The 16,797-nt window shown below is 44.9% G+C and overlaps 1 protein-coding gene across 6 annotated transcripts in view; it reads left to right on the top strand.

Moving 5' to 3' along the window:
* SLC22A23 (solute carrier family 22 member 23) overlaps positions 1–16,797 on the top strand; it is a 164,293-nt gene that overhangs the window by 99,042 nt on the left and 48,454 nt on the right. Inside the window, exon 4 of one of the 6 annotated variants that reach the window (XM_073224089.1) lies at positions 8,273–8,514. The exons of 4 other annotated variants lie outside the window; for them this stretch is intronic. In XM_073224089.1, the coding sequence (XP_073080190.1) occupies positions 8,273–8,499 (227 nt within the window). In that variant the 3' untranslated portion in view covers positions 8,500–8,514. Of the gene's footprint in view, positions 1–8,272; positions 8,515–16,797 lie in introns of those variants that run through there. One more of the 6 variants, XM_073224093.1, reaches the window with a different exon arrangement.

Genomic DNA, 16,797 nt, shown 5'->3' with positions numbered 1-16,797 from the left:
CTCTGTTATTTCTTATACTTGAAATATTTCTATATAGCAATAGATACAAATATTTCAAGATTTAAAAACAAATTTAAGTTCAGTTTTTACCTCCTTCCTACTTAGATATTCTTGAGAATGTTGGCAAAGTGTCTTTTTCTCTTAACACTTGTAAGTCCAGGAAGAGGAAATCCCATGGCAAAATACCTCTAAAACTGAAATCAGTCAAAGGGAGAAATAAAGTTTAAAATCCGTTTATTGCTTACAAATTGCAGCCCGGGACCATCTCTCCTGCTGTGGCAGAAGCAAAACCAGCCCCTCCCCTTCACCTCTCAGGGTCAGACAAGCCCTCAGTTGCCCAGATAATTACCCATTGATATGGAGTGAACTTGTGTCCATCACTGAGGAATGCCCGTTGATATGCAGGTGCACTAAAGCCATACTTCTCTCCACCCCTGAGGATGCACTAAAGCCAGGTGCAATATTCTAGAAACATTAGTTTTACCCAGAACACTAACATCAGATTTTAGATGACTGCTCTCCATTTAGATGAGCACTATCCAGTGCTAGTGCACAAAGCGACTGAATTTTTTATTTTATTTAATTTGATCGAATTCAACTTTAAATTTAAATAGCCATATATGGCTACCATATTGGACAGGTGCAGTTCTGGAAGAAAAATCTGCAGAAACCAGGATATTCCTCCACCGCTATCAGAGACTGGGCTGTATATTCTAATTCATGTACGATTCCTTAGCAAAAATCCTCTTAGAAGATCTTAGGAATTAATTATCCAGTCTACAATTTATAGAAAGAAATAATATCCTATATATTCCTAGAACGTAAGTTTCTTCTTCCTCCATCTTTTATCTTCTACTTGTCCTTTTCCAAATGAAAGGGCTTTCTTCCTTCTTGTTTGTGTAAGAGCTGCTCCTTAGTTGGCACTAGTGTTTGACGCTTACCTCTTCACTAGGTTTAACTACACCCTAGTCCCCAAGGTCATCAATCAGTGTCATTATGTTTGGAAACAGATGGACAATTCAGAAGCAACCTATGGTCCTTAGACATTTGGCTGGTTGCTGAGTGTTTAATTATGTCTCAGCAAACACTGGAGTGAGCTTTCATTGATCAGCTTAGCTTACTAAGGGCTGCTCTCCTTGTTGGTCATGGTGATAAACTGCTAGCCTTACTGAAAAGAGATGACTAAAAGGGAGATAATGGGCTTGGAGGGCAGGGTTGTTTGCTTTGCTCTTAAAGGATAAGCCTGGTGTTTAAAATAAAAAGATCTGAGAACATGTGACCCGAGGCCTATTTGGTAACCTGCCTCTTGGGGCTGCACTATAAAATGGGAATAACTTTTGTTTACATGACAAGAATGTGGTTAGGAATAAATGCACCGATGCAGATGACCGTGCTGGCTAATGAAGGGGTCCAGAATGTGACACCATGGCATAAGCATTATTTTGAGATGAAGGCATTTGAGAATCAAAGATGTAGGAAGAGGCTTTCCTTATAATCCTCTTACTGCTTAAAAGCAGATCCTTCTGAAAGAATTCAACTGTCATAAATCTCCCTTTAAGGAAACTTCCCATACCCAGGAGAAAAAAGTGACTCCTGTCACCAGAGAGAAATTACATAAGCAAACTTTACTAAAACAAACCTTACCTTCCAATACTTTATCTTATCTATTTTGCAGTCATTTACTACCATTTACCATCCCTTGATATCCTAACTCCCTCCCCACCCCAAAATGGTATGTAAGCTCCCAATTTTAACTACTTCCTTGAGCCACTTTCTTTGTGAGTCCCTGCTTACATACCTTCATTAATACACTTTGACTTTTCTCTCACGAATTTGTCTTTTGTCAGTTTAATTTACAGACCCCAATGAAGAACCCAAAAGGATAGAGGAAAAGATTTTCCTCTCCAACACTAACAGGTGAAGGTATTATTTGTATGATGGTAGTTTGAGACTGTTAAAAAACAAAATTCATCCAAGTAAATTTGAAGATCTAATTGGCTTTATTAAGCAATTCATGAGTCAGGCAGCATCCCTTCTAGCACAGAAAGATGTTCTAAAGCACTACAGAAAGGCAGAGGTTTTTAAAGGCAGGACAAGGAAGTCATAAACAAAAATACATATAATTTCAGGTGAGGTCACCTTCATCTGGGGAGAAAATGGTCTTATTAGGTAGATTCTTTTGGGGAATGGAGAGGACACATGTGACATTATCTTATCAATACTGACCAGAAAATTCCTGCCTGATTACATTTCTGGAGGAGATTGAAACTGCGATTAGGTGAGGTATTAAGCCCTGATTTGGTGACTTGGCCCAGCAGAAGTGACACCATACTGGGCCTGTGTCTTTCTTTTTTGATAGGGCAGATGAAAAATCCCAGCAATTTTGCTGACACTTGATGACAAAGGTCCTCAAGCTTTAATGTGTGTCAGAATCTCTTGTACCGTCTGTTGAACTCCTGCTTGTGGGGCTCCGCCTTGAAAGTGTCTGATTCTGCAGGTCTGGGCTGAGGGCCCCCGAGTCCAGAAAATCTGATACGGAGGGTTAAGGAAGCCCCACTTCTGAGTAGCTCTGCTTTCAGAGACCTCTGCTTTCATCGGCCCCGGGCGGGTGGGGGGGTGATTACTATCACTTCCATAGTTTCTGGGACTGTGCTTCGTTCGGAATTTCAATTTTAAGTTTAATGTTTGGTTCCCTAAATGAACAGAGATGTTCTTTTCAATTTTACTTTATCTCAGTTTGTCATATCTCGGTATGTCCACACACACAAAAATGACTTTTTCAAGGAGGTGAATGATGATAATGAGATACACAGTCTTAAAATATCAAGCTGTAATGCATTTGATTTGAAATTCAGGGCTCCATCTTGAGACAACATGATGACCATAAACAAGTTTTCACACAGACCCACGTAGCGCTTAAACCCACATTATTTACCTAGAGGAACAAGATGCTGGTGTTTATGAAATGAGAGCAGTGCATAGGTATTTAAGTTACATGATTTTTTAAATGTTAACTTTTCTTTTCAACAATTTACATGAATTATTTATTTTGTACAAAGCATATCACTCAAGTTTTATTTGATTTTTCCCAAACCAAGTGCAGGGAAGGAAGGCCTAGCCTGGAACTCTTCTCTGTATTTTATTGCCAAGCCTGGCTTCTTCTCCCCCAGGCTGGCTGGAGAGCTTTGGTCACAATAGATAATAAATGGATTGTTCATGTGCTTTCTGCTCTTTTTCCCCTTTCTCTTCTGTCAACTTTGTCAAAGGCGGCCCAGCATGAATCAGAAGGGCTGGCTGAACATTCACCCCCAGATGGTTGGGATTGTTTTATACGACAGCATTTACATTTGAATGTCGCCTAATACCTCAGAAATGATTAACCAGTGACTGTAGCCTCACATCCAAAGGGGAATAATAGAATGACTCTTCTGAGTTTTTATGTTCTGGAGCAGCTCTCTCTGCTGTGAGGGAGGGTAGGTGGGAGGGAGAAAGAATGAAACAGACCCATGTAGAAGTTTTCCCATGAGGTCTGACAATCGTCTTATTAAAAATGAACTCAAATGTGCCCTCCAAGCTTCACCTTGAAACAGCATCTTGTACCACATTAAAAGTAGGCTTTCAGGATAAAATCTTTTGAACAACAACAAAATTGGATTTCAGTGACACTGCTTTTCTAGACTTCAAATCCTTTGTATGTATTACCCCTGCCCAACTTGATAGGAGGGATGCGTTCTGAGAAACTCTCGGCCCAAATCTTGTAAGGGCATCATCTGTGGGCTGGGTCAGCCCCTAGAGCCTTGATGTAGGGAGCATTTCTCTTTAAGATGCTGTAAGTTCTGAACACGTTTCATACAGAATCAAGAACTCCCAGGAGTCCTGGCTCCTGGCTCCTCTGCAGGCAGTTTGTGACAGTGTGAAATGACTGGAAGGCGGGAAAGCATGCATGCGTGATAATATGGATGTGCCTCCCAGAAACAGTACAGCGGGCTCCTGACCATTCTACTTAATACTTAAAAGAAATAATGGAATGTAAAGACTCTACTCTTTTAAATATTACTTTAAACCTTTATTGTGTCCATTTCTGGTTTTGCAAATACTTAGTGTGTACCTTCTAAACTGATCCCATCAAAACCACAAATACCTTGGGAAAATCCAGCTGCCCAACCATCAGCACGTGGGGCTGCCTTTTCCCAGCCGGCCTCGTCCATTTACCATAATAATCGCTGTCGGTTGCTCTACAAATTTGCTATGGCAATTGTCTCATCCATTTTCACATGGGACCTTGAAAGTCCTTTTTTGCCTTTATACAATGGATCATTTAGCAATGTTTTAATACTGTCGTTAGAACTCCAGTCACTTTGGAAGCTGCCATTTATATGCAAAAAGCCCCCAACTTTTGCAAAAGTTACAAACTCTTACAAAAGTTCTTTTATATCATGGTTGCCTGGAACTAAAGGGGCATACACACTTCCAGTTATAAAATAAGTCACGGGGGTGACAAGTACAGCATAGGGAATATAGTCAATAATATTGTAATTACTTGGTATGGTAACAGATGGTAACTACATTTACCATAGTGAGCATTTTGTAATGGATATAATTGTTGAATCACAGTGTTGTACACTTAAAACCAATATAATATCATATCAACTATAATTTCGTAAAAAAAAGATAAGATGCCAGGGGAGCTGGGTCTTAATGGGAGGGAAGGAGTTTGAGGGGGCAGAGGCAGAGAGGCCAGGGATGGGTGTCCTGTGTAAGGCTTAGAGTCATCTGATTTGCCAGGAATATTGAGTTCGGTGATGAGAGCACAGCATGAAGGGAAACAGGCCTGGGAAGGTGGGCGAAATCAGATGTGTGAATAGCAGGCTCAGAATTTGGACTTGACATAGCACCTTTAGCAGCATTGAAATATGACAGAGCTGTGGTTTAGGGGTAGTGATCTGTCAGCATGTTGGGTACTACTTCATGAGAAGCTACTGTATCAGTCCCAGTGAGAAATGACACGGTGTGACCATCACCACGAGCAGGACACACGTGACACAGGTGCTGTCTTCTACCTCCAGGTCGAGTAGAGTTGACATGTAATACTATATAACATGATCAGGCCTCCATGCTGGGAAACATTTGCTTAACTGCTGAGTTGGGTGAGGCACAAATCTGTGTGTGTGAATTTTTACAGCTTCCAACAGCCACTTCTAGGGAACAGCAGAGCAATACGTTAGCACAGAGATTCCCCAGGGCCTGGGTTTGAGGCCACTGGCGTGTAAGTGATACATCTTCCAGCTGCAGGGCAGATGGAGTCTCCCAGGGAAGACAAGCCCCTGACTTCCAGGAGAGAGAAGAAACGCGTAATCTTCATCTTAAAGGCAAGGCTCCTGACCAAGGTTTGAATAGCTGTAAGCGCCTGCCTCCAGGCCACACAGCCGTAAGCGGGGTCACAGTAGGGCTTTGTCCTGTGGACTGACCTCAAGTCAAGCTCTGGAGGAGTTTGGCGAACATGCGGGGGAGAGGATTCTGTTACTTGAAGGTTACAAATGTGTTACTCAGCAGCTATTTACTGAGCCCACACTGTGCAGGCAGCAGGGCGTGGGCTTGATGAACACAGTGTGACCTTAGGAGTCCCTAGATGGGACATCAGAGCCAGGCCCTCTGAGGCTTCGCCCCCACGTGGGACCAAAGGCTTTGCCACAGAGTGAATTTGTCTCCAAATTTCCAGGGCAGAACTTGGCTGAGACTAGTGCTCCATGGTGTCAAATTCCTCATCTACCCCACCCCTGCCACGTGTATGAGAAGTTCAGAGGTCAACACTGAGTGGCGCAAGCTCTGTGAGACGCAGGATAGTTCAGGGTCTTGGAACAGCACAGAACCTTCCACTCCCTGCTGCTGAGGACTCCTCTTTGCTCCTGGGTTGGGAGGAAGACCGTTTATTGCTTCCTCATCCAGTTCATCCCCTACCACATACCTGTTTCTTGAAAATCCTTTCCCAGCTACTGCCCGATCGTTGGCCGCTGTTGTTCAGTTGAATATAGCACAGAGGGGTTTTCCAATTTGGTGGAGGAGGAGAGAGCTAATTTTAACTGCCATATGTCCCATCAAATTTGATTTCTGTTTTTATTGTAATCTCCATTTAAAAATAAACCAAAAACAATCCAAGTGACTTGTATTCTCCAGAGGCAACGTAGTAAAGCCCGGAGAGCCCCAGGCTCGGAATTCATGTCTCACTTTTGCTACGGACTCTGTGACCTTATTTTCCCCTTGAATAAACTGAGCAGTTTGGGTGAGGCCCAGGGGCTGCAGGCCTGCAGTGCATGGCTAGACCCTGACCCTAGTCATGTTTTGTGTGACCTAGACAGTGTTTTATTTTCTAATTGAATTTGAAGGCCTTTAAACTGGGTGAGCCCTTGGTGATTTGCCACAGGCCCCACCCCTCCCACTAAGGCAGTTTCGCGCGTTTCTTATCTGCCTGTCATTTGACTGGCCAGCTCTGGCAGAGGTTCTCTGAGTTTCCTTTCATCTGAAATAAATTGAGAGTTGAATTACTTTGCAGTGCCAGGTTTTTTCGCCTCTGCCTTCTCTGCAGAACTATTTTGTTCAATGGAAAAATAAATCACATGTGATAGAAAATGGAAACATCTAGTCACTGGGAGACCAGTAGGCTCACAGGTATTATAAGGTGTAATGTAGCTTTGTTTTGTTTTTAATATACTGATGCTACAAAGGGAAAGTTAATTATGGGACTGCAGGGTTCAGAAGTGTAAAACTCTACCTACAGTGTTCAGAGCACTGGTTCTCAAAGTGTGGTCCATGAACCAGCAGCATGTACATCACCGGAGAATTTGTTAGATATGCCAATTCTGGGACTCTGTCCCTGGCCCCCCTCTCCCCTACCACAATCAGAATCTACAGGGGTGGGGCCCAAAAATCTGTTTGGACATCTCCAAAATGGGATGATAAAATAGTACCTGTTTCATAGGGTAATTAGGAGAATTAAATAACATACTACTTGTAAAGTCTACCACAGTGGTTCTTGGACTTGACAACTATCAGCAACTGTGCAGGGCCTGCCCGCACAGATGGCTGCACCACCCCTGATTCTGATTCAGTGGGTCCAGAGAAAGGCCCTAGAATTTATGTTTCCCATACAGTTCCCAGCTGCTGCTGCTGCTGGCCAGGGCCCACACTTGAGAACCACTGTTCTAGAGGCACATCCCCCCCACCCCATGTGACAGGTGGGGAGGTGGGAAGGGCTAGCGATTGCTTTTTGGTACAGCGTGGTCAGGCAAAGCTTCCCTGATAGGCTGGCACTGAGGCACAGACCTGAAGAAAGGGAGGAGGGACCCGTGCACGTCTGGGGAACATGTCAGAGGCACAGAGGACAGGCTGTAAGCAGGTCCGGGTAGCTGAGTGGAGTGGTTGACAGGAAAGTAACAGCTGATGAGGTCCAAGAGGTAAGGGGCGGGCGGAGATCACAGGAGGTCTTGAGTCACTGTGAAAGACTTGACTTTTGCTCTGAATGCAGTGGTGCAGTGGGCGCTGTTGGAGGGAGACGACATGTGAAATTATCTCCCAGAGTGATCATGATTATATATGGCTGCCTCTTCTGAAGTAACTTTATTTCTTGGTAAAGAAATAATCTTCAATGGTGAATACAAGTTCTTTACAGAATAATTCTAGGTGAAAAAAATGCACAATGAATTACGGAATTAGAAAATCAAATCATATTTTGTACCTCCAGTGAAATATTTGATAAGGACACTGATCATCAGAGGAAGTTAATGCCAGGAGGAAAAAGTTGGTGAAAGGCTCCAAGATTGAAGCCAGAGATCTACCACTTGAATCTGTTACTCCTTCTGGCATTAATCAAAGTCCGTGTGCCTTCTGAGTACCACAGCATGAAGTACAGATACACCCATGAACCGTTCTTACCCAAAACTCTGAACCTGAGTCCAACCACACCTTTAGGTCTGGCTTCCAGTTTAGAGGTTAAAGCAGGGGCAGAAGAAACAGGTTAGCACCACCTTGGGGCAGTGATCACCCGCCTGGGGTCTTCAACAAGACAATGCCATGGGGTGAGGACGTGGAGAAAAGGGAGCCTCCTGCACTGTTGGTGGGATTGTAAATGGGCACAGCCACTATGGAAAACAGTATCGACATTCCTCAACTAAAAATAGGAGTGCTGTAAGATCTAGTAACTCCACTTCTGAGTTTTAGTAGAAGAAAACAAAATCATCAGTGCACAAAGATACATGCACCTCTATATCTATTGCAGCACTACTTACAGTCGTCAAGGTATGGAAGCAACCGGAGTGTCCATTGATGGATGAACAGATAAAGAAGTGCTGCATATATACAACGAATATTAGCCATAAAAAGAATGAAATCTTCCCATTTGCAACAACATGGATGGACCTAAAGAGTATCATGCTAAGTGAAATAGACAGAGAAATACAAATATCATATAATTTCACTTATATGTGGAATATAAAAAAAAAATGAACAAGTAAAACAGAAATAGACTCAAACACAGAAAAGGCTGTTGGTTGCCATGGGGGGTGGGCAGGTGGAGGAATGGGTGGAATAGGTGAAGGTGATTAAGGGGTACGTGCTTCTAGTTATAAAATAAATTAGTTCCAGGAATGGAAGTACAGCATAGGGAATATAGTCAATAATATTGTGATTTCCTTCTATATTGATAGATGGTAACTACACTCATTGTGGCAAGCATTTAATAATGAATATAATCGTCAAATCACTATGTTATATATCTGAGAGCAATATAATATTGTATATCAACTATTAAAAAAGATGCCATGGGGAAAAAGTGGATGGGGAGGGGCTTTTCTAGATTGAAGGAGACTTCAGAGATGTACAGCATATGGATATTGTTTGGACCTGATTTTTTTAAAAATACAGCCATAAAGAGACTTTTATTTTTTGAAGTAATTGATTTTATTTTTTGAAGTAATTGAATAACTTGAACCCAGACTGGATATTAAATAATATTAAAGAATTATTACTAATTTTGTTAGATGTGATGATGGCTCTGTCTTTATGGAAGAAAATGACCTTTTTATAGCAGGACATATTTTTTTAATTAGAAGTGAAATGACATGATTTCAAGACTGATTCAAACATTGCAGGAAAGAGTGAAAGAGACAGAAGAACCCAAGAGAAGCAGAATACTGATCTTTGCTTAACCCGGCAGAGGGTATATGGGGACTCTTTACACTATTCTCTCTTCTTTGTGAATGCGTGAACTTTCAAAAGAAACATTTTTTAAACGTAGGTGCAAGAGAACGTGGAAAAGGGAGAAAATAAGAAAAAAGGAATGCCTCATTTAGAAAAAGTAAGTTGCTAATAATTCTTCCCTATTTAGGAAAATCATGCTGAAGAGTGACATGCATATACAATCACTAGCTGTTACACAGTAATGATACTATGAACTCATACGGAGATATATTCTATTTACCATTAACCCAACCCCTCATTTCCTGATGGCTCAGCGAGCTCATAAAATAATGACAATATCACCAATGCTGATGCTGAGAAAATGAAGTTGGTCAATCCTCCCTGCCCTCTGGCATGCGGAGAGCTGAGTGCGCGGTGCTGCAGGGCAGAGTTGGAAGTGATTTAGGACGGTTATATTTGGTTACTCCTCTGTGATTTCAAATCTGAAGGCCTATGAGGTGCCTGTCTGCTTGGATACATAATCTGATTATGCAAACATGATCAGTAAATCAGTGTGATTTTGATCCCTAGAATGGATAGAGAAAATGAGGATTGAGGATCGTTACTTTGGACCTGGCAGCTGGAAAACATGGGCGGTAATTTCTGAAGTGTGCTCCCGACCCTGAAACTGCCCGTTCTCCATCTCTGCTACTCCCTCACTGGAAAATGCAAAGCAGACCTGAAATGCAAGGATCTCAATGGGCTTGAAGCTGTTCTCTCAAGGTTTAAAGTCGTTTCTTTCCTTGGATTTTTCTTCTTGTATTAAATACTAAAGGTGGTATTGATTTAAACTCTTAAGCACATTCTGGTAAGCATCAGTCACTACTTTCCAAACAGACGAGATTGCTGGGCAGAAACATTAGTGAGTATTTAAAGCCCTGTTCCTCATTTTGACTAATTGTGATATTAGTTTAAAAAAAGAAACAATATAATGTTGTAGAATTTACTATCTGGAAAGGACACTGAATTTTATGGCTTATATCATGTAGCTGAGTTTTATGGTTGATATTCCCCCCGTTTTTATCAACACAAGAATATGTGGACCATGATGAGCTCCTGTGTAGAACTGGCTTCTCCGTATTTACTGACAGATCTCAGCCACCACGACTCTAATTGGTTCTGTTGTAGAAATTGAAGAAAAGAGGAACCCAGGTAAAGAGACTAAATTAGACAAATCTGTTATAAATTTCTTAATTTGACAGACACCTGAACCTCTACTATGTGCCAGGCACTGTCCTAGGCTCTGAGGATGAACAGTGAGTAAAGCCAAGGAAGCGTTTAGCCTCCATGGAGCTCAGGTGGTGGCAGGGCCCGAGAAGGAGGCTCTGTTCACCAGGACTCTGTTTGAAGAGGGCTCCTGCGTGCAGCGGAGGGGTGGGCGCGCACAGCAGGGCCTGCCTTCAATTCCTACCTTGCTTTTTCCTTAGTTGTGTAGTCTTGGAAAAGTCACTTAATCACTCTGAGTTTCAGGGTCCTCTTGTGTCAAACAAGCATTAAAGACAAAACCAGCATCGAGTTGTGCAGATTAAATGAGTTTAATGCATGAAAAATACCTACCTAAGTGTTTAACCCATAGCAAGTGGGATTGTTACTTAGTGCAGCACTGGAGACATAATAGGTACTCAGCTGGCAGTTAACTTGGTGTTTCTGCATTTCAGCATTACTGTTCATGTCTGCATGTCTGCATGTCTGCATGTCTGCATGTCCGGCAGACACTGGAGTGTGATTTGTAGGAAGTACTTAAATTTCTGTATTTTTTATTTTCTCTTTCTCTAAACGGAGAAAACCTTTCAGAGTCTTTTGACAATTCCTTTAGGTCACCATTTCCTAAATTAAGAGGAAAAGGAAGTTTTCCCTAGGGAATGGGAAGATTTGGAGCTGCCTTCTACAGTCATACTCTCAAATGCTATTTAAGTCTACATGGCTGGCAGTTTCAGGCCCTCTTGCTGTAATAAGGGAGTCTACAGTCACATGCCCAGAGGTCTATTATTCAGGATTCTGGGGGCCCTGTGTGTGTGGCCTGGATGGTGATTATTGAGAGGGGTATTCACTTCCAGGCCAGCTTGGTGAGTGGCAGGAAGAAGGGAAGTGCAGTCAAGAGGAGAGGCTGGCGGGTACCAGGAGACAAGAGGCCATGAACAGCCAGAAGGCCTCTGGAGCTTTGCCCCTTGGGAAGAGATGAGGAAGAGCCTGCAGTGGCTCCAGGCTGCCTGGTGGCCTCCTGGTGGGCAGCAGCAGCCCTGAGTTTGAGCAGGAGCCAGGCTTGAGGAGCCATGCCCAGATGTGCCAAGGGTGGCAGGTGGCACTGCCAACCACACTCCCAGGTGAGGCGGGAGCACGCCCTGGGGAAAGCAGGGCCTCCTGCCACCCGCAGTCTATCTCCAGGGGCTGCCGTGCACTTCTGAGCTATTTGATTGATAACAGAGGTGCGTTGGGAGAGGTGGGCTCCCTTCGAAAGGATGGTGCATTTGGAAGAGTGGCCTGTGGGAATTGCGTGGGCTCCTGCACAGGTGTGCCGTCGGTGGCCATGGCCCTGGCCTTGCTGGGGGCTGCCCCTTTGCGGGGACGGCCGAGCCATTCCACAGTGCTCTGGTTTGACAGATTTCTCATTCTCCAGGCCCGTTCAGGAGCTGAGTTTAATTTTGGTGCTTGAGTGCAGTTTGGGGAGACGCTGCCCTTTCCTGAGCCTCTCTGTCATCCTGTGTGTAGAGGTGTTGGGTGTGGTCAGTGACCCAGGGAAACTGCAAGTGTCAGCTTTTCTCAGAAAGGAGAGTGGACAGTCAATGTGTTTTAATGAATTGCTGAATTCATTAGGGAGAGCATGTGCTTTTATCAACGTACAGTCTTGTTTCTCCTCAATTCAGACCTCTCTGTGTCTTTCCTTGGAAGCTCGAGTGTGAATCAGAGAGGGAAGAGCAGGTCTGGACAGGGGTTTCTGGCTAGATTGAAGCCCTGTGGGAGAAAGTAGGTGGCCCCCTCCCCACCACCCTTACAACCTCGGGCAGGGCAGGGACCCTTTCCTGGATAGCAGAGGCTATTAAAAAATAAGAATCCTATCACACCGGGCTTGTACACTGTATCGTTTTAGTCATCTCCGACCAAGTTTCACCTAACACAGGACAGGTGAGGTTCCATAGGGAAGAACTTACTTCCGGAGCTGGTCTCTCAGCTTCCTGAGCCCACCCAGAGCTCACGGAGGCCCCTGAGGTCTCAAGGACAGCAGCAAATAGGAGGCCTTCTAGAGCTGTCGGATATGCACCGGCGTACAGCGGGTATGGTTATTATCTGACTTATAGACAAGGAAACAGGAGCACAAATTGGTGGAATGACTTCACCCAGCCTGGAGAAGTCAGGGAAGGAATTTAAGCCTCAAGCTCCTCCTGAAGGGCACACTTCCTCTTGCTCTGGTGTAAATGTCATCAACTGCACCCTTTCCTTCATTACTAGCCAACTCCCACCCAGAAAAGTACCGTAGACTCATTTTAGGGGAGCCATGAACACTTAGCAATCCCAGGAAATCACAAACTTCAGCGGGCACACCCTCAGTCTTTTAAAAATATATTTAAGACAGCATAACTTTGTGTCTTATTCACTTGCAAATTATAGGAGGATCAGAAATGTCTTTTTTAGACTGGTTCCAAAAGTTTTTTTTTTTTTACTTAAAAAAACATAATTCCCAAATCCAGTGAACAGTAGTTAGTTAGCAGTGTGCTGGATGGTGTGGGGAGGAGTTAGAGAATCTGGAAACTAGCTCTCTAACTGCTATTTCTGACAGAAATACCCTAGGCGCAAAGCAGGGATCGGTCCTGCCAGTTTGTACTGGCACCGAGCTTTGCCTCTCACCCAGCTCTCCTCCCAGGAGCCCCAGCGTGCCCGTCCGCAGGGGCACGGCTCCCGTCCTGCACCAGAGCCCTCACCGGGGGCCTGCCGGTGCCGAGAGCACACATATCCACAGGGGCCACGTTCTGGGTGAATGGGGTGTCTTTGTCTTTAATTAAGTCGTTTAAGCCAAGAGTTTCTAAAATGACTACCAGTGAAACCATAAGTTTTAAAACCCATCAGACCCAACGTGGGTGGCAAAGAATGAATAAATGACAAGACAGAGCCTTGGTCTCAGCCGAAGGAGGGCATTCTGTATGTTGAAGTTCTTAGCAGCCACGTTCAGGTATGTTTTCTAGAGGAAACTCGTGTCTCTCTAAAGGAGTCACCTGACTCCCCTGTTCTTGTACCACCTCCCCATTATCCAGGTTCCCCCAGAGGTGCCCTGTGCCAGCCCACGAATTCACAGAGGCTGCCCCTGAGAGCTCCTGGTTCAAAGGTCACAGTGGAATCGGATTCGGGGATGGAGTCACTGGGACCCACCCTAGGGGCTCCACACCCCGTACCCTTCCTTCAGACCACATGGCTTATTTCAGCTAGTCTGCCCCGACACCGTCACTCTAAGTGGGGAGTATTTGAATTTGTTCCCTCTTCATGTAAAGCCTCTTAATGGCTGTTGGTTAGGATGCTGGGGTTTCCCACCTCGATGGGCCTTGCGGAGATGTTTGTTCACTTTTCAGGCTGGCCCTCAAATCCCTGCTGGAGAGGTCATCGGTGGGACAGAGCATCCTCTCCCTAACCTTTCTGCCCCCAAAACAAAGATAAAAGCCAACATGGTGTTTTGTTCCATTGCAGAATTTACAAAATCCTCTCTGAACACCAAGGTTCAGTTCTTGCGTGTTGCCGCCTTGACTTGTCAGCTGCCTTCCTTCCTCCTGGCTTCCCTCCGCTGGAGGATGCCTGCGCCGTGTGTCCGGGCCTGTTCTCAATGTCCTTTTGTCGTCTCCCTAAGGGCCACCTACATACTTAACAGAGACAGTAGAACAGTGCCTGCCACCTTCAGAAGCTGTGACTTAGATGCCCCTGGAGTTCGGCAGTGCCCTGAGAGGCTGGGGAACCAGGTCTGGAATCGCCTAGGAAGAGAAGCAAGGCCGGGAGGTGTCGGTCCTTCCTGGCAGCACCGCAGGAAGGCCAGGTGTCCAGCCAGGTGAGCAGATTCTGACACAGAGCTTCTTGGGAACCCTGTGTGACCAGGCGTGAGGGCTGTAGCAAGGCTCAACCAGACAAACAGAACCAGGAGGTGACACATAGGGAAATATCTTCTGCAAGGAACTGGCGTACACGATGGTGGAATCTGAGACCCGTAGGCCAGGCCTGCAGAAAGAGGCTGGAGCTCAGGCATGAGGTGCGCTGCCACCCACAAGCAGGGTGTTTTCTTCATCCTTGAGGAAGCCTCCCCTCTGTTTTTAAGTCCTTGCAACTGATAGAGTTGGGCCACCTAGATTATCTAGGATAATGTCCCTTTCTTAAACTCAACTGACTTTAATGGTCTTTAATCCCATCTATAAAATAGCTTGAAGGCAAAATTTACATACTGTTGGTTGACTACCTTGGGACTGTAGCCTAGGATGCTGACACCCTTTTTCCGAGGAATGGCTGTGGGGCCAGCGGGTGACCGCCAGGCTTCAGCGTCTCGCTCCCTTGGGGTCTTCCTCCTGTGTCACCCGAGGTGACTGATCTGAGCAGCACAACTTTCTTTTCCTCCGAGAAATGTGTAAGGATCTGAAAACATTTGAAAAGCAAATCTCCTGGAGTCACAGCCCCCTGAGAGCTCCCACATGCCAACACTACACTTCCAGCAGAACTGGGAGAGGGCCTGGGGCTGCCCTTTGCCCACATGCTCAGGCTGTTGCAGCCGTGAGCCCCTGGCTTTATAGCCACGTGGCTCAGGTCCGTCTTGTTACATGCTGTTTAGTTGTCAGAACCTTCGGTAACTTCTCTGCTTAGTGGCAAAGTCTATCACACTTGTGAGAGCAGCTTTGAGCCTTCTCTGTTAAGGCGGTAGAAAAAAAGTCACTGAACAATGGGGATTTTTGATGTGGTTTTCTTGGATTCACTGAGTTGTTTTTAATTGATGGATTGTTTCTAGGTCTGAGAGAATCTCCATGAAATAAAATACATGGACAAGAAAGAGTGTAGATTGTCACTGCAGGCTGTTCTTCTTTTTTAGTCTCTTAGAACAAGCCTTAGTTCTACCCTGAATTCACCAGATCAGGTGAATACCAAAGTGATCAAGTGAAGCCAAAGAGTGGCTTGGCAATGATTATGTTGGCATGATGGTAATAGTGCATGATATTATTACTTATAAAACATAACAGCATTTCCTGTGTTCAGCACTCTGTGCTAGTTTCATGCTCACAACAGCATTTTACAGATGACAGAACTGACACACAGAACTCCTAGAGGACAGAACCAGGCTCACAAGCTTGTAAGTCCTGTGGACAGGATTTGAACCCAGGCTGTCCGGCTCCAGAGTCCAGGCTCTTAACCATAGCAGTGAAAGTGCTACATGCCAGATGCTTGAGATACTTTTATATTTGAATCTATGATGCCTCATCTGAGTTGATAGTTTTTTATGACCCTGAAATGTTTTACATAATGAAGGTGGGGGAGGTTTCTGGCCATGAGTAAGACGACTTAGGGCGAGCCCCACTGGCAGAGAAAGTAGCTCTAAGAAGCGCCACGACGCAGCTGCATCCCAGACCTTCCATAGATGCTGCTGACAGCGTGGACGTCTGTCTCTGGTGACCTGTAAAAGCAGGTCCTGAGGGGATGCTTGCATTGGGAATACCATTCTCTCCTGGTGGCAAGCTTCCCTGCCTTTCAAAACCAAGCCTGTGGCCCTAGCCGGCTGGCAGTAAACATCTCCAAGGTGTGCAAGCCATTGTACCAACTGCTGTTTGCAGAGCTGGGAGCGCCCTTCATGAGCAGAAGTGACCTACCTACAGCCCCTTTCCCCTCCTACCAGCTGCCAGGACTTAAAGCTTTAATGTCCTGATGTATTTCTCCCCCTCTTCCACTTCAGGAAAACTGACTTCTCATCATCCAAAAGGAACATGTGATTAATGGCAAGCCTAAAGTGCCTGCGGCTCTTTGATAATTGCTTTTATTTTTAAACATCTTTATAGCCTCCTTCAGAACACAGTTGATTTCAGGCAGTTTGGAAAGAATTTCTGGTGTGTCAAGGCAAAAAGGTCATCATGTGTGAGTGTCATACCTGTGTCCTTACATCAAACTGCTGTGTTTTTCCATCGCCCTGGCAGGAATGCTAAAATAACATACATCTGCTAGAGCGCTCTGCATTTTTCTACCTGATGGAAAAAAGTAAATGTCTGCTACGGTCCCTTGCAGAAATGGGTGTGAGAGGTCAGAAGATGATTTTACTCATTCCATGTCACAAGGCCAACATCTCTCTCCTGCCGCAGGTGCTCCTTACAGTTTGGAGGAAGTACAGTTAGCCAGTGAGTCTCAGTGAGGCCTCTGGGGATCTCTTTAATATGATCTCTACACATGCCGATTCTGTAAGTCTGGGTTGAGCCGAGGTTCTGAGTATCTAACAGGCTCCCAGGTGCCAGGGGTGCTTCAGGTCCAAGTAGCGAGGACTTAGAGGATCGCTCAGACCATACACGGTGGAGGAACGAGAGACCCCAAGGGAAGAAACTATGACAATTTAAACACTGTTGTGTC

Source organism: Manis javanica, chromosome 16 (genome assembly GCF_040802235.1).
Source record: "Manis javanica isolate MJ-LG chromosome 16, MJ_LKY, whole genome shotgun sequence".
NCBI classification, from domain to species: Eukaryota; Metazoa; Chordata; class Mammalia; order Pholidota; family Manidae; genus Manis; species Manis javanica.
Note: the sequence above shows the minus strand (reverse complement) of the source record. Positions and strands in the feature narration are given on the sequence as shown.